At 37.6% G+C, this 18,192-nt stretch overlaps 1 protein-coding gene across 2 annotated transcripts in view; it reads right to left on the bottom strand.

Annotated features, from left to right (window-relative positions):
* The window catches only part of AQR (aquarius intron-binding spliceosomal factor), a 46,073-nt gene extending 28,221 nt beyond the window's left edge, over positions 1 to 17,852 (bottom strand). Inside the window, exons 1-16 of one of the 2 annotated variants that reach the window (XM_059849826.1) lie at positions 17,684 to 17,852; positions 16,686 to 16,742; positions 16,347 to 16,387; positions 15,310 to 15,345; positions 14,173 to 14,293; positions 12,721 to 12,861; positions 11,066 to 11,134; positions 10,489 to 10,589; positions 9,769 to 9,845; positions 8,495 to 8,559; positions 6,524 to 6,640; positions 4,940 to 5,053; positions 4,079 to 4,182; positions 3,469 to 3,571; positions 2,368 to 2,488; positions 693 to 834 (exon numbers count right to left, since the gene is read on the bottom strand). In XM_059849826.1, coding sequence (XP_059705809.1) covers positions 693 to 834; positions 2,368 to 2,488; positions 3,469 to 3,571; positions 4,079 to 4,182; positions 4,940 to 5,053; positions 6,524 to 6,640; positions 8,495 to 8,559; positions 9,769 to 9,845; positions 10,489 to 10,589; positions 11,066 to 11,134; positions 12,721 to 12,861; positions 14,173 to 14,293; positions 15,310 to 15,345; positions 16,347 to 16,387; positions 16,686 to 16,742; positions 17,684 to 17,779 — 1,505 coding nt within the window. In that variant the 5' untranslated portion in view covers positions 17,780 to 17,852. Of the gene's footprint in view, positions 1 to 692; positions 835 to 2,367; positions 2,489 to 3,468; positions 3,572 to 4,078; positions 4,183 to 4,939; positions 5,054 to 6,523; positions 6,641 to 8,494; positions 8,560 to 9,768; positions 9,846 to 10,488; positions 10,590 to 11,065; positions 11,135 to 12,720; positions 12,862 to 14,172; positions 14,294 to 15,309; positions 15,346 to 16,346; positions 16,388 to 16,685; positions 16,743 to 17,683 lie in introns of those variants that run through there. The other variant, XM_059849827.1, reaches the window with a different exon arrangement.
* Between the last annotated feature and the right edge of the window lie 340 nt (positions 17,853 to 18,192).

Raw genomic sequence — 18,192 nt, 5'->3', positions numbered from 1 at the left:
ACGTTAGCTGATAACAGATTCAATTATTTTTTTAACTATGAAAAAATTTACCCCACAGTAACTTTCAAGAAATAGTAGAATTCTTAACTTTATGTGTTACTGAATTATATTCATGCAATCCTGCATTTTAGAATTAAAGCATAACATGACATATTTCAAAAAACAAAGGCAAATAATGCTAGCATTATTAAAAAAAAAACTCACAGAGACAGAAGATAAAGGAAAGGTAACAAAAAGCAAGTACTGAGTATAAAAGATATCACACCAAATAAACCCTTTAAAGCAAAAGAGGATTAAAATGTGGCAGATGGCAAATTCAAGAATACTCAGTAACATCTCCTACAATGTTTATGGGACGTTTATGACGCTTGCATATTTTGTAATGTCAGCCAAGGCTTAGTACTGATGGAAAATTACCTCATCCATCTTAACACAACTAAGGCTGTTTGTTAGCATCCAGCATACTGCCTTTAACATACCCACAAGGATACTAACCACAAACCCTTAAAATATCAACCCTTGGCATGACAACACTTTATGGAAGGAGTAAGTACAAACCACAGTATCTATATAATAGTTTTAAACACATTTGTTACTGTGTATTTAGTACAGACACAGTATCCAGTTTTGATTCTTAGCCACACTTTGATTAGAAGGGAACTGACTGGTTTGCACCAGTTAATAAATATTACCATGGTTTCATCCTACTGACGCTATCTTCAATGTCCTGTCTGATCTCATAGGTGGACTCCAAGCGGAAAAGATTGAAGTTCCTCAGCAGGTAGTCATGGAGAGTCAGGAACTGTAGATTCAACTTCGGGAGTGCAAGACAGCCTAAGGATTGAAGGGATGAAGGAAAGAGAGGTATTTGAGGGACAAACAAAAAAAAAAAGAGATTAATTAATGCACTGTTTCTATGAATTCATACATACATACACACTTTACAACTGACTGCCATAGCTGTTATCCTTGGAGATTCTAAAATTTACCCCTTTTATCAATACACACCTCTAAAAAGCATGTATTTTTCAGGTTCTCTCTAAAAGACCCTGCACTGAAGGAATTTTCATCCTTCTAGCACTAATACAGTGAACTACTTCAATATTAAATGCATCAATGTACTCAGACAACAAAATGAAGTTTAGGAAAATCAAATGCACAACAAAGTAATGGTCTTTGGAAATGCAAAAATTACGTTAGCATTAAAAAAATATGAAAAAGGCTAATAAAATAATAAAACCATGCAACATACAACAATTCCCCTATTCCCATGCTTTATGTTTATTAGATGCCATAAAAACCATTAAAGTAGAAAAAAGCTTTAAGTCAAGAAATCAATTTTAACACACATCTCTAAAGTTTCTGTTACTGGTTTGTTTTTTAAATGAGAAAGAAAAACATAGGAATATTAGATCTTACTATAAAAAAGTATTAGAACTCCTAGACAAGTCCTAAGGCTTCTTCCATTGTTTTAGGATAGTCTTAGATGCAAATTGTCCATGTTTATAATTCCTCTAAGTTATTCATCTAACATTACTGGATTACTATTCCAGTTTGATACCTATGTTTAAGACCTGTGAAACCGTCTTGGTTTTGAAACTTGCAATATCATTGTTGAAAACTTTCTCTGGAATAGGCACTACATACTGACTTTCACATGCACTGAAATACAACAGCAGTGAAGAAAGGCAGCAAAACCCAGTGATTTATACTGTGGAAAGCCTGATGGCGATAAAATACTTTAACACATTTCTCAACACAAGGTAAGAAACCCTGTCCTGTAAAGCTAGGTATATGAACAAAGAATACATGGAGGTAAAAAAGAGAAAGTGCAAACTAAACTAAGAGAAGCAAAACAGAAAAAAAAATACTTGTAACAGTCTGACAGCAAAAGAAATACTTCACAACAGCAGCATCAGTATACCATAATTCCAAAAGTGTTCACCACAGGAGGAAATGTTTCCACTAGCAACCAGTATTACTAGACAAAATTACATTTCATCATTAACAAAATTTCTTTAATGCACTATTAAAAAGTCACAATGATGATCCGCCTTCTCCTCCTGCCCCTCCTTTCCTTCCCCCACTGTAACCCATATTGCCATTAATATACTTGGCTGATCAAACAGGAGCAAACCACCCAGAACAGGATGAATGACAGTAGAGCTGCCCTGATCTGCATTTAAGAACCTGAATGGTTCAGAACACTAGAACAACATATGATCTTACATATGAACAACCCCCTGATCTTACTCTAAGATACTGGAAGACGCCAAAGTACCATGTGTAAGTTTCTTGGACAGAATAAACATAATACATCAGAACTCCTTTTTTTAATTGCAGCATTTACTGAACTACTAATCATACCTTCTCCAGAGTAATATTCAGTTGGCACAATATTTTCATCCCAAATAATCTTCTCTGTGGGATAGAGAGGCATCTGGTTGAGCTGCTGAATTTGAGATATTCGTCGCTCATGACGGGAAACCTAAAGAAAGGAAGCATTTCAAACCTCTGAGTCAAAAAGGAACAATAGATACTTTTGAAACAGACAATAATTCATAAGGTGGTCACTCGAGTTTTCTCCAATATTTTTCTAATTAAATACTTTAATATAACTAAATGTACACCGTGACATCAGAAGATGAACAAACACAAAGCCCAACTACTGGTCATAGTACAAGAATCAAACAATCCTTTGGGTATTCAGGAGACCAAAAATGGCACAACAGAACTGAAAATACTCAGTCAAGGCTCAGCAGAGAATCAACTTCAAATAAAACTCACCTTACTTTCCATTAAAAATATGGTCAGTACCTAACTAATACTACTCATTCAGCAACAGTTAGTCTTTGTTTCCTCTTTGGGACACAAAAAAATCTATCCACTACTATCATGTGTTATCTGAACAAGTATCTTTCCATGGCAGCCATAGGCATATCACTATCCTCAATACCTTAGAAAACCATATGAACAATTTTTAAAGAAATCAACAACCACAAAACAAACTCATGAATGAGATTTTAAAAAACAGATATGGTATTCTAATACTGATATCAAACTAGAAGCCTACAGTAGTATTGCTAGACCTTGAATCCAAAAAACCATGATGTGCATCAAATAATATTTCAAATTGATTTGAGGCCCAAATAGGTACTGTTTTTAAATGGGACAAAAACTTTTTCAGAAGAACTCAAAACCATTTACAAGGCTCTCCTTATTGCCCTAAAAAAACACACATTAGTTTCTCATGGAAACTATATTTATGAATAGGCATTTTCGAATACTTAATTAATATTGTTTTAAACCCCATCTTAACATGCCAATTATTGCAGCAACATTGCTGTGGCTCACAAGTGGTTCAGAAAACATTCTAAATGACTACTTTACTGCAGTGTAGCTGCTGGATGTAGCTAAGCCTTGAGTTTTCAATAGAAAAAGTGCAAGGAGCATTAATGGTGCTTTTACCAGCAGTTCCAGCAGAAACTCCTTCTCGTGGCTCGTGTCCTCCCCCTCGGCCAGCGGCGGCAGCAGGCACAGGTACGACGCCACCTGGTGGAGAACGTTGGAGCTGCACAGCGAAAGGAAAACAAGGAGCCTCAGTCACACTGAAACCAGAGAGAGCACTTACTGCAGCTGCTTTTTCCTTAAAGAAAACTCCGGCTGTCTGATTCCACCAGAGCTACACAGTTACGGGTCAGGCTTTTAAGTGAAGTTTGTGTATAAGGTGTAAGCTGAACCTCTCACCTACAATAAACATGGCAAGGGGTGGATATTTTTGTATTGTTTCAAGACCTGACACGGAAGCAAGCAACAAAACATACACTGCCTTTGTCAAAATACATACTGCTATCCTTTTATTCACAGCATTTACAATATAGTACAGTTAATGCAGTGGCATGCTTTCATGATTTCTGTGGTAGTTCTTCTACAGAACAGAGTAAAAAAAATAAACTAAACAAGTTAGAGGTTAACTACTGGCTATGCACATGAGAAAGCAGAAGGAAAAAAAGCTGGAAATTTGTTAAATTTAATCATACTGAGAACCAAGAATTTCAATTTCAATTTGCTAACTTACCTAAGAGGTCCAAATAACTTCACCAGTGCATCACGAGTATCTACTGCAGCTACATTTGAGAGTGCAAAGTCATATAACTCTGGGAAATGTGCAAATGCTGCTCTCTGCAAAAGATCCATGCATGAAAAGTGGATGTAAGTGTATTAATCAAATTACTTAATAACACTTTAAAAACTTAGAAGAAAGCATGGTTTCTTAACATAACATGAGCCACTCTAGGGATCCTACCAGGACAGAAATACAAGGCAGATTAAATCTCCATTTTTCTTAACACCATCACTTACTCCTCTGCTTCTGACACAGTATCTTCCTTATTTCACCCTTCTAACAGCATTTGTTGTCATTAAAATAAAACATAAGGGAGCAGATACATAGCTTTGCAGGCAACTAAGAAAAGCCAGGAACAAGTTTAACTTAACCATGCTTCCTTGAATTGTTCTGTTAAAACTGATGCAAGTAATTCTAAAAAGTGTGAGTGAATTTGTACAAGGGACCACTGTAGGCACATGTGCACACTGATCTTAAGGAAATGCTGCCACCTACTGCATCCCCACAGAGTCCTACAGCATTCTGCTTTCCCTTCTTAACAGACTTAACAGGAACAGTTCATTTTGGTAACACAAGGTCAAAAATGCTGATGTTTTGCTAGAGTATATTATTTTTGTCATAGTCACATCCACCATGCTGAAGCATTACACGTCTTCAATTGGTACAGGCAGCCAAGCTAAAGCTATTCCTGTAAATCAAGAGGGAAAATAAGGGGTTTGATTTGGGAAATAACCTCATGCCTATTCCAGATGCAAATTAGACTAGAACAGCAAAACCAAATCCTCTTTCATAAGCACTTCATCCTCTACTTACCTGTAGGGAAGTAATTCTGTCATAGTGAATTGTAGTCATCTCATTCTCAGTCAAAGCATTTCCAGTCTGATCATTGATTTCAAAGCCAGTGTAGAATTTGAGCATATCTAAAAGCTGAGACATCATCAAAATAAATAAATGGATTAACAATAAGAGACACCCTACAAACACTACCACAGTTCAAGAGGACAAATGCACAAACAAGAACTCCTCAAAGTTCTAGAAGGACTAGACTAAGGAGTGGTATCTGAATTTTATACTTGGCTGATGCTCAAAATAGTTTTTGGTAGGTATCTCATCTGCAAGCCATCAAAATTTCTGTATAGTCCACATGCAATACGGTTTCTTGATAACTAGGACTTGAAATTGAAACTGATCACAGTAAGGTGATCTAGCCAGAGGCTGTCATTGAACCCAACCTACAGCTTCCTGCTACCAAAAGGGAGAGGCCTTGTGCCCTTTTGCCCTCTCTAATGGCAGGTCTGAAGTTCATCTGACCTTTCAATGGGATTATTTAACTTGGAGGAAGAAAATTCATCAGATGTGCTGCTGCCTTTCTGTTCCATCAATACTGACCCCCGGAGAAAATGAACAAGTGGCAGAGATGGGGGACAGTAAGCAGCAGGAAAAGCAGCTGAGATGCAGGAAAGGGACAGATCTTCAGATTGTGCCATATAAAAACCAATGTACTAGCTATGAGCGAGTAAACTGAAGGACAGGTGTGAAAAACAGCTGCACTGCAAACAGTGTGAAGTCAAAATGAACAAGAGAAGAATGCAGTGGTGACAACTTCTGCTATGTGTGTGGTAAAGCATGCCAGAAGCTGCACTGCTTTCCAGATTTTTAAGAACTTCTCAAAATCAGAAGCAGAAATATTACTCTGCTCTTGTGAGACGCCACCTGGAGTACTGTGTCCAGCTCTGGGGTCTCCAACACTAAAAAACCTTGTTGGAAAATGTCCTGAGGAGTTTACTATAGGACTGAAGCACCTCTTCTCTAACAACAGGCTGAGAGTTCAGACTTCACAGCCTGGAGAAGAGAAAGCTCCAGGGAGACCCTATAGCTTCCTTTACAGTGTCTAAAGGGAGCTACAAGAAGGATGGAGAATGACTTTTCACAAGACATGTAGTCATAGGACAAGAGGGAATGGCCTCATACTGAAAGATAAGGGCAGGTTTAGATTAGACAGTAGGATAAAACTTTTCACAGTGAGGGTGGTGAGGCACTGGAACTGGGTGCCCCGACATGCCCCATCCCTGGAGGTGTTTATGACCAGATTGGATGGGACTCTTGAGTAACCTGATCCAGTGGAAAGTGTCCCTGTCCATGGCAGGGGCATTGGAAGTGGATGATCTTTAAGGTCTGTTCCAACCCAAGCCATCCTGTGATTCCATGAAATGTATGAAATGCTATGTGAGTAGTCACACACATAGGCACAGGTAAGAAAATAATACTGTGTGAAAGATTTATTTAAACATGTAGTTTGCATCCAAACAAAAGCCTATCTTTAATAAAAAGAAACCAACTGCAGCATTCAGAAACAAAGGGAATGAAAAAGTTCTTTCCGAGAACTTTGTATCTCACCTGGCAGAAGAGATGACCCTCTTTTTCCCTTTTAGCAAGACTAGACAGGTAACAGTGAACAACAAGATGGGAGTCATCCAACACTGTATTAAACCAGCGCCGTGTGGGAAGCAAAGCCTGTGGTAAATAACATCATGTTAACACAAACAACTCCTCAAAAAGTAAGAAATCCTGGCTTCTCAGGATTTTCCATTTCAAGAAGGCATATTAAGATAGATTGCTGCAGGTATTTGGATATCTAATACCCTCACAGAGGTATTAAAGCAGCAGTTGTGTATGCCAAGAGACAGGGCTTATGCAGGGAAGCTGCTATGAACAGTCCTTTATGTAACGGGGAGCATGGCACGAACTTGCCATGAGTGAGAATTCCTCCTGCCAGTCAAAAATTAAATAAAATAAAGCAATTATTCTACTACTAAGTGTCTACAAAACGTTTGTGTGCTACAAATGATATGTCAAACTGCTTCAGCATTGTTTTAAATGTCTGTTTTCTACACTAATTTAATGAATTTTAAGCTTGAGGTCCTTAAAATTGCCAACTGCTTCTTCTAAGTATGATAGGGTATCTTCTTTTCTTTGAAAAATACTCAAGTATTTTTCAAATCTTGAATAACAAAAATAGAGATCTTTCCTTTTTAATGTAAATAGATTAAGCTGCTATATGTAGCAACTGTTGAACAGCACACAATAGAAGACCACAACAATTTAAGAAATTAGCTGTTCTCTACAGAATTTGGAAAGCCAAAAAGCATCAGCATGATGTTTAGAACTAAGACGAATCTGTAGTAGAAGATGTTGATTGCCCTGCACAATAATTACAAAAACCATAAGAAGTCTCCACTGAATGATTACTTTCAACTTATGAAATCACCAGTTTTGATGGCACTGTATGCACTGTAATATGAAACAGTAACATTCTGAAAAAGGCTTTAATGCAAGTAAAAAGAGCCCATTAACACAGTACATGCTATAAAGGCAAAAAGACTTGAATTTACAGCTAATTTCTCATTTGCTTGTTCCAGTCACTTGAACAGGCTTTATTAACCTGTCTGAATTCTAATCTTTCTGTAATACCTAGAGAGAACCAATCTTACATGTGCTGCTTCTAAGCATTTTAAGTCAGACAGACTTCAGTTCACCTTCCAACATGTTTTCTCTTACCAGAGTATATTACATACATAAGACAGCAAGCTCTAATTTAAATTATTCAATCTATTGCAACTACAAGCACGGACTACTTCAGTGATTTAACAGAGTGAGCCTGCAGAAATTTTAAAGGCATTTTAAAGTTCCCTGTGATACTGCTTCAGAAAACTCTGGTTTTATTTCACAATGCCTTCTGAATCTGAAGTTACTTCAAATAAGTAATTACTCATGCAAGAAATTGCAAATGAATGCCTTTTAATACTGGCGCTGTGGTGTTTAAATCTGTCTCACTTCCTTGGTATCTGCTGAAAAATTTCACAAAACCTTGCTCCACACCTTATTACTCTAACAAACTTCAGATTCCCCAACCTGGTACTTCTAAATAATGAACTCTAGTCAAACAGGAATAGTTTGCATTTCAGACTACTGCTGCTTTCTGGGATTTAACCCAACAGCACAAAAGAGTCTTTACGTGACCTGTTAAGCACCGGGAAGAATAATTCTGAATTATTCCTACCAGATTAAAGCATCACACATTTTCAGAAATGACCAGTATTACTACCTCTATTCCAATTAAATCCTCTGCATTAAGCACTTTAGGATCCTAGCTTTGTCTACTGGCTTATCAACATTGTTGGTCAGCTCCCAATATGGATGCAATGCTACAACCTCTTATTTACAGATGGAAAATCACTTTTAAACAACCACATGCACAGCTGTGACATAATCACCTCCTATCTGGAATAAGGCTGTAATAATTACTTTATGTACTTCAACCCTAGAAAAGTACACCAGGAAACTGGCTGAATCCATTTAAAAACTTACCTCAAGGTCCAGCATGAGTTCAATAAACCTCTCACAATAATGAACTTTGTCCATAGAAATAGGACCTAGATAAAAAAATCAAAAAGTTTAAATTGATCCACATCACAATATACTTACACTTGAAGAATTCATTAAAAACTAAATAAATGGTACAAATATAAAAATACTAATTTTAATCTTGTTAAAAGCTGACGAAAACATTATTCTCTTTTTGAAACAGTCCTTTCTTATATTAAAAATTCTTCTGGTTAACAACGAAAGAGTAACAGAACCAGAATTTCAGGAGTGATTTTAACTGCTTTGAAAAACCTTGAATGTAACATGCAAAAATGCTCACTTCCACGAGGTATCACTTGCCCATTATGTTCCTTAAGAACTTTTAATGCCAGGTACTCAAAAATACATTTTTTAAAGCTGCAAACAAGATGTGAGCAAAAGACCTTGACCATATTCAAAGGTACTCAGAGGTGACTACTAAGGGGCCTTTAGAACCAAGTCAAAACACACCACATCTCCCTTAATGACTTTGCAACTCTTACAGCCTTCAAAAAAGGTTGAAGGTAATCTTCCCAAAACAGGTTTAGCATAATTAGGAAAACAGAAGGGACAAGTATCCTTTCTGAGGAAGCCACATTACAAAATTTACAGCTCAGGTAAGCGCTGAAGTTTGCTAAGAGTTTAAAAGAAAAAGTAGAACTCTGAGAACTGATTTCACCCAAATTGTGCTGTGCTTAGAGCATAATAACCCTTTTTTGTTAAAAGGCTAACACCTTCCTCCACAAACACTTTTTCTTTCTAAATCAGACAAGGAGATAATTTTGCTTGTCACAATGACTCAAGAGCAGTCAAATCTTACAGAATTTCACTTCACTTAGGCTTTTGTTCTAACTGTAAATCAACAGTATGAACAGACAGAACATTATGATATCCATTTATACCACCTATTTAATAAGGCACCTAAGTATGTATGAAATGCTTTAAGGCTCTAAGCACACAGTAAAGAATATCAGTTTCCAGAAATTTTGTTTTTACTACGTACATACTGAATAGAAAGAAGTTTAAAGTAGCTGTTTACTGTTTTTTTAAGTATATACAGATTTGAATATTCATTTTGATATGAAATCCATGCAGACAAGCATAGTGTTCACTACAAGCCTAACCTGAATAAGGTCCCCAACCTCAGGCTGATATCCTAAGGACTAGTTGCTTCAGCAACACAAGAAGATTTTCACACAGATTACCAGATAACAAAGTAACATAAGAAACACAGTTACCTGAGACAGGTATTGACTTTAGAACAGAAATGAACTTCTGAATGAGCTGTGAAAGAAATCTTCTCTCTCGATATGCTCTAAAATTGGACATATGACAAAAAAAATTAATACTCCTTAAATGCAGACTAGAAGTATATTGTAGCTTTCACTAATACAAAATTAGTTGCTTCAAAATTATTATACTGATAGTAGGTTGCTTTGAAACATACCTAAACTGTTTAGATGATAAGTTTCTCTCTGCACTCAGGAAGACAGATTGGCAGCCTACATTTTAGGCACAGAAACTGATTAACAACCTATGCTTCTTACTGTGTCAAAGAGAAGTCAGTCCTACACCTTAGCACATTGCAACACAAAGGCATTGGAACATTTAATTTTGGTGAGATAGATACAGATTTATTGAAATACTTGCATAAGCTATACACCGAAGAGTGAAACATTTGCTAAAGGTCACGAGAAAAAGTGAGTAGCTACATGAATATTCTTTCATGCTTTCATCCTTGAGTTTTAGGATTTGATATCACAAATTCCCTGACCAATATAAAGTTCTATAACAGTATTCTGCATAAAGACTACTGAAAAACAGAACAGCTTCCAGGAGACCAGGTATGATCAATCCTCATTGGCCACAGGTTTTCAAAATACACCTTTTTCATTGAAACAATTTATTTTAGCTGAAACACAATGAATGCATAAAGGAAAAAAGGATTCTGTACATACTGCATTCTTGATTCTTCATCCATTTTTGCATCATTTTTCTTAATTAGATTCCAGAATTTTCTTAGTTTTGGTGTCTTTTTCAACTCTTGTTCCAATCGATTCTGAAATGTTAAAATGATATTTAGTTACCAAGGAACCTTATTTTCATGAGATAAAAACACAGTCCAGTCTTTTTATTGAAAAAAGAAAAAATATATAACAAACTGAAATAAAGAGCTGTCTCTGGCTATTCTCACTAAGTATCACTGTAGAACAAAAATGTAATAATGCAAGAGAGTCTAGCCACGACTAGATGTCAACTCCACTGCCTCCCTGTGACCTCATGGCCTTGTCTACAAATTACAGCTTGAAGAAGCTATAAACAACAAAGCTCAGTTCTCTGAAAAATTACATCAAAAACATTATTACACAGAAATTTGCAACAAAAAGAAAGAATTTAGCAAAGCACGCAAAAATGTAATTCCATAGCAACACTGTAAATATTAAAGTTCCTCTACAGTATTCCATGAGAATTTACTGTAGAGGATTTGGACACTGCCTAGAAAACTGCTCTGCCAGTTAACAGTGTTATGCTTACAGGTTGTAGAGCCATCCACATGGGTAAGGAAATCAGCTGCTGCACCTGTCCTCTGATCAAATCCACTTCCTGTTAGAAAGTTACAGATGATAAAAATTTTTAGAACATTCTTATGTTTTCTGATATGCCTGTCTTACAAAATACATCTATGTACAAATCTAACAAAAATATTTATATTGTTTTATCAGATCTCACAACTTCCTACAGGAAACTGCACTATAACCCTACCCAGTGACACCTCTGTATTTTTGGTACTTTTCATGAAGTCTGTCAGTTTTTAACACTTCATCAGGGGCCCCATCCATGCAAGTATTTTTAAGACAAAAGCTGCTGAGAACTGATGATCCTTCTTCCATCATTTCTTATTCTTGAACTCACCCACTGTGCTTTCTCTACTTGTTTTTAAGCTGTTCTTTGTCTCCTGAAGCCCTTAATTTATCAAGTTTCTCTCACTTCTTCTACACTCTTCCCATGGTCTGAAACAAGTAATTTTCTCCATGTCAGTTCAAATGTTCTCTCCCCAACTATAAATATGATCTGGATCAACAAAGTTTTCCTTCTTTCCTGAGCTACAGAAAAATTTCAATTAACATCTTAAGTATGTCTTCATGGACAAATACTCCATTCTCAGCATTCTGAAACTTCAAACTTCAGTGTTCTTCACTAAAAACACTACTGTGATTATTTCATTCTGCCTTTCACAAAGAAGGGCAGCTTCTAATAACAGTGTGCTTTTACAGGCACATTTTCAACAGCTTCCCTATCATGTAGTATTAGAAATGTGCTCTACAAGAAGGATTCTGTAGTCACCCTCATACTGTTTAAAATGAAGATGCATTGTAAAATGGCCACTACAGAAAAATACTATCTCAATAAACTAAACAGATAAAGTTCAAGATGGTTACTGGCTCCCAAAACCATTCCTAATCCCAAAATCAACTAATACACTTTCTATGTTGTTTTGTCTGAGAGACAGTTATATTTGTGTAGACACAGATTTTGGATAATACACCCCACATGAAATGTAAGTAAGGAAGAAGCCCAGTAGCAAGAGAGGTTAAAGAGCACTGCTTCATATAACAGGTAAAGTGTTCTACCTGCTTGCTACTTAGAATCTTTAACTCTGTTTTAACCATAGATTGAGAACACAAGTTGGTCTAATGCTTTCTTAAAACTAACTCAGGAGAACTGCAGATAAAAATTGTATCTAAAGCTGGTTTCAAAAGTGAAAAAAGCCTCACTGTATTTCTCAATAATTAATGGAAATAATTTTGTGCTGTTTCTTAGGCAAACTAAAAAGAGCACAGTAGTAAATTATTGGGTTTAAATGTAAAACACCTTTTCAAATATAAATACATAAATTTTACAGTACCATTTTTAATACAAAAATTTATATTAAATCCTGTCTTTTAATTGTGTAACTGCCAATCCTTCAGTTGCAAGTCTCATCTATGACCTTATGTCAGAGAAAAGCAAATGTGTAAGAGACATAAGTCAGAGTCAAAACAGAGGGAAAAAGCCCTCTGGTACTGTGTTCTCCTTAAATCGGAATTTTGCTTCATCTGCCTTGTAAGAAGAAATTGCTCAAACTAAACTGCTACAAACACAAAACAGCATAAACACACTGGAAATATTTACAGTTGCTTTTAACATACCAAACTATTGAAGCAGTGATCAAGGAAAAGCAGCAGGACTGTCTGTTCATGCAGAGAGTACTCACTCTCATTTTCGACCAGCGATGCTTCCAGTATGCGTTTGAAAAAGAAAGGAAAATGTTCTGGCCTTTTTTTGAATGTCTAGGAATAGAAGAGGAAGGTAATTTTGAGTCAGGTTGATAGAAATAATTTCAATCTTCATTCACATAACACGGCTGAAGTTCACTAAATCCCTTTAAATCTATAAAAGAAGGGATTGTTTTTTTTTCATTTTCATTTATTCTAACCAGGCAGCACAAGCAAAACAGACTAATGATATCCTTCTGACAAGGGATCCTCCCCCTATACCTTCTGCATAGTCTAAGAGTGATGCACAGGACAAACTAAACAAGAAGCACAGGTGAAGTCTTGTGGGAATGCTCACCTCGTGACTGCACAGAAATACTCTAACATTTCCCAGCTAGAAGATAAATGGTAGGTTTTGGCCAAAGCTATGGCAGCTCTAAGTGATGTGCAAAGAGTGAGCAAGTAAAAACCACCAGAGATTAATTATGGTCCTGGAACTTCCATTGAGCTACCTGAGCAGGAAAAAGATAAACTGAACAATCACCAAGATAAAGTAGTTCCTTTACAAGGGCAGTCATGTACCAAATAAATTTAACTAAGCTGCTTGGAACATATGTGCACCTGTCATTTTACCTCTAGTACATATGCCAGAAGAAAAGCACACAGATAATATATGAGCAAGTTATTAATCCTTTGTGCTTTGCCAACACTCAAGTAATGGCACACACTTGAAGTAAGTGTGCTTCTGAAACAATGCCAGCAAAGATTGCATAACTAGGCTTCTGTTGTTGAGATGGCCTGTAAAACCTGGATTGTTTGTAGAAACATTAAATAATTTCTAAACCTATTATTATCAAAAAAAAAAAAAACCCAAAACAAAAAGCCACCAAAAAACCCCAAGCAAACAATATACACTAAACAAGAGTAAAACATTATTTAAGTATAAAGCAAAAAAGGTAGAAACCAATATGCACATGTTTTAAGCAAGACATTATTGGATAATACATTAAGACTTTCAGTGGTGCCTTCTTGAATATACAGATATAGAAATCCTTCTTTTTCCTTCAATATCAGAACAAGAACTTCTCTGTAAATACCCAACCTCTGTCAAGTGGCAAAAAAGCAAATGCTGGTGATAATGTTTGGCATCTCACAGCAGAACCAAGGACTTTCACACCAGAAGGAATCAAGTAATTTTTAACCTGTTGATTCCCATCTCCAAAAAAGAACACAAAGTTTGAAACACCATATGAGGTGTTCCAGCTGAGGCACCATTTCCTTTTAACACTACAAGTTCTTCTACCTTCTGTCACTTTAAGTGAGCATGCTGTAAAAGCTGCAACTCGTGGATCAAAGTCAATTCTAGCTGCAATTGAAATCAGTTACCTCCCACGCAGGGACATTCTCTCTGAACTTCTCATTCACCATACAGCAGATTGACATTAAATATGCCTTACTGGACACCTCTGGAGAATAATTCATCCATAGGTAATTTTCAAGGTACTGACTGTGAAGAGATAAAGAGTATTTCATTAGTTGCAGCCACCCACATAATCTGTCACTCATTTAAAAAGCAGTTATCCACAAGGGTTTTTTTTCCCTCCTTCCCCCGAAAGCCATCTTCATAGTTTGTGAGTAGTTCCTCAAGTTACCTCTCATCTAGGTCACTGAAGCAATACTTGATAGACTCAGTAACTGATGACACTAACAATGTTCCCAGAAAGGACAGGAACCTCTAACTCTGGGCTACTGCAGACAGGCAAACTCTAGAAGTCAATTGCATGCCATTTCCGTAATTTACATTTTCTCTTCCACACTTTTTCTAATTAAAATGCAAAAAACTGAGGGAAGTTTGTCCTTCTGTAGTTACTGGTACTAACTTAGGGACTTGAGCCTTTTTGAAACAAAGAATGTACCTCAAACAAAAAACATCTCCTATTTTTTCTTAAGATTTGAGAGTTAAAAGAACCAGAACATAAAATATTGTGGGTTTAAGTACATACTGATAATATTTATTTTACATTTTTTTAGACATATTCTGTAAGCTCTTCCAGGAAAGTCTGAAGCAGCTGTAAACTACTGTTTAGACTTCCATCCTTTTTCAAGAGAAGAAAATGTTAATGATGCTGTTGTAGCACAATCCATTTTTAACCTCTTAGTAAGAGACATAATCCAAAAAGCTCTGATTTCAGTGAGTTCTGAGTTAAGACTTAATGATACATTCCAAATCATAGACCCAAATTTTTCACTTATTTCATTCATACTCTCTTTCTCAGTGCTCCACTTACACTAGAAATTAAGTGTCACAAAACAAGACACTCTGAGATGTCACTCACATTTATAGAATTACTTTGTCTTTAAACTAAGCTCTCCTCACTTAATTTTCCTCAGTACACAATTCAAGGCCTTACAAAGTATGAACGAACCCACTACCTTCAAACTGTCTTACTGCCCTGCATTTGCTTCTCACCTTTACAGGTTCCTATGAAAATCTAACTCCTAATTTCCCTCCCAATAGCTTACCTGAATTCAAGAAGCATTATCTTTCTAATTGCAAACCTAAAAAGGAAAAATTAATCAATTAACACAGGAAAGAAAACCTCCCACACACAGCTGTATGGAAAATGACTATATTTTCCCTTATTTCATTATATAAGGAGACTTGTAGAAATACTCAGGAATTATTTCTGTCCTGACATTTCCATGCAATAGCAACCAGTTGAATGCAGAAGCAACTGCTCTAACACTGGAAATGCTTAAGTTCACAGAGATTCATTAAGCAACTAAATTTACATTTTAAAGAGATTCATGTAGGTCTTTTAAATATGAAAACACCACTTCTAATAGCCTTGATGATACAAACTGCTAGCGGATGAGAGTGTCTCCTGGAAAACTACAGTTACATATTTAATCTGTTCACAATGGTGTTTTTTTCTTAGTGACTAGCAATGGAAGTTTGCTTTGACTCCATATGACAAATTCTTAGATTGTTTTCATACAGGAATAATAAAGAGAATTCTCTGCAGAGCTCAATCCCCAAAAAGCTCCAGCTACAGTTACACCTCTTTTCTGCACAGAGAGCTGCAGAATGCAGTGTAACTTGGATTCATCTCCCCCATCTAACAGTACAATTCATTGAAACCACTTTCCCTTCATGAATCTGGTAACAGCAGCCAGAACAGAGGAGGAAGCTAGAGGCAGTGCACTCTGCAGCAGTTTTTTTCTTTACATTCCTTTGTGACAAAAGAAGAGATTGGCCTTCTATAACCACCACAACAAAACAAACATAAAAGACAATACACTAGAAAGGAAAGGGCCTGAAAAATACTAACTCCAACCACCACATTTAAGGTTTATGGGCTTAGAAACTCTCTTGTTACCACATTCAGACTTTCAAATATCATAATGGTTAAATTACTTAAATGCATTTGAGTAATTTTCATCTGTTTTTAATATATATATAGGTGAGTTTGAAAGTATTCTATCAAACATTAGAAACAACTCCATCAAGGATAATGTTGGAATGGTGGTAAATAAGACAAAGCAACTGGTGTACTTACTTTGACCTGACAATTTCTTTTGTATATACATCTTCAATGACCTATGGAAAAAGATTAAGAGAATTTTATATACCCACTAACACAATTCAAAATGCATTAAGACATTTTATTCTGAATAACCTACAAATTAACTGCATGCTACAGCATACCTTCCTAACAGTGCCTACGTTTATAAACTACAAACACATAACAAATTACGGTGTCTCAAGCAACAGGTGACCTTCCAAGCAGTCTCCTACAGTCTCATATAAAATAAGCAACACTAAATATTGGCACATCACAGATTGGTTGATCCTCATTCCTTTACAGTCCCAATGCAATTCCAGCAGAAGTAATTACCTTTACATCAAAAGACAATGTTTTCTTCACATGTGGAGCCCAGTATTTATTTGCTAACTGCACAAGGAAAAAAATAAAAAAAAGAAAGGTTAAATACATATATTTTCATGTCAATGATACAACATCTCTACAACATATTCCATACCCAAATTTTATTTCATTAGTATCTTGCTTAATTTTTGCTTATGCTAACTACAAGTATCAAAATTATGGCTTGTAACAGCAATGTTTATCAACCATTTAAGGCTGAGAAGCACTGCTGTTTATAGGCTTTTATGCCTAAACGTCTTTCAACGGAAAAGCGATTCTTTGGAAAAATTTCAGATGCACAGGCTGCTATCTAACAAACATTTCCTATTCTTAACTTATGTCTATCAAATCCATCAAAAATATGCCATGATCTTTCAGGAACTGCAAATCCCAAATGGCTAATGATTATGCTTCCTTGAGGAACCTGACAAGTAACTCGAGGTTCTATTTAAAAGCCTAGCATTCTAAGGCTCTTTGCTGCAGCCATCACTTCACCAATATTCCTGAGCAATGACGACAAGAACTTCCTATGCAACTTTATTCAAGCTTCTCGATGCTCTGGAAGAGGTAGGAGAGCAGATTTTCCAAGAAAAAAAAAAAAAAGAAAAAAAAAACAAGAAAAGAAAAGAAGATTTGTAGAAAATCACTTAGAACTTTAACCAACAAAGAACTCGGCAGCTTTTCACACATTAAAACATGCCTTACAGCGATGGGCAGTGTATTGGACTGATGCGTTTGGTAGCGCTGCTTTGTAAAACCCGCTGGTCCGGAAGAGCCGGGGGAAATACCCTCCGGTACACCACAGAGCCGTACATCCCTCCGCAGCTACGACCCAGCGAGACCCCGTCCCCATCACCCACGGCCTGCAAAGGCTATTTAAACACCGGGGCGCCGTCGCCGCCAGAATGTCCCTCCGAGCCCCGGCTGCGGCCGCGGCAGAGGCGGCCCGGAGGCGCCGCCGGCCCTACCTGTGTCACGTACTCCGCGTTGATCTGCGACACCGTGGGCGCCACGATCTTCTTCGGCGGGGCCGAGGACGCCGCCGTCGCCGCGGCCGCCGCCATGGTGCCGCCGCTGGAGCCGCCCGGCACAGGCCCTGGAGCCCCGGCGCTGCCAGCCCGGGCCCGGCCGAGGGAGGGACCTCCGGGCCGGGAGCAGCGGAGGCGGGAGCGCTTCCGGGGCCGGGAGGGCTGGAGCGGCCGCGGGGAGGCGGGCGGCGGCCGCGCCATCTGCTGCTCCCTCCGTGCCGCTGCAGCTCCCTCCTGCACCGCCGCTGCTGCCTCCGTGCCGCTGCAGTTCCTTCCCTGCACCGCCGCTGCTCCCTCCCTGCACCGCTGCAGCTCCCTCCTGCACCGCAGCTCCCTCCCTGCACCGCCGCTGCTCCCTCCCTGCACCGCAGCTCCCTCCCTGCCGCCGGCCGGAGTTCAGGAGTCGGTGTTGAAGGGCTGCGGGAAAAGATGAAGGAGGCTGTCAGCGC

The sequence above is a fragment of the Haemorhous mexicanus genome, chromosome 6, assembly GCF_027477595.1.
Source record: "Haemorhous mexicanus isolate bHaeMex1 chromosome 6, bHaeMex1.pri, whole genome shotgun sequence".
NCBI classification, from domain to species: Eukaryota; Metazoa; Chordata; class Aves; order Passeriformes; family Fringillidae; genus Haemorhous; species Haemorhous mexicanus.
This window is presented reverse-complemented; position numbering and strand designations above follow the sequence as displayed.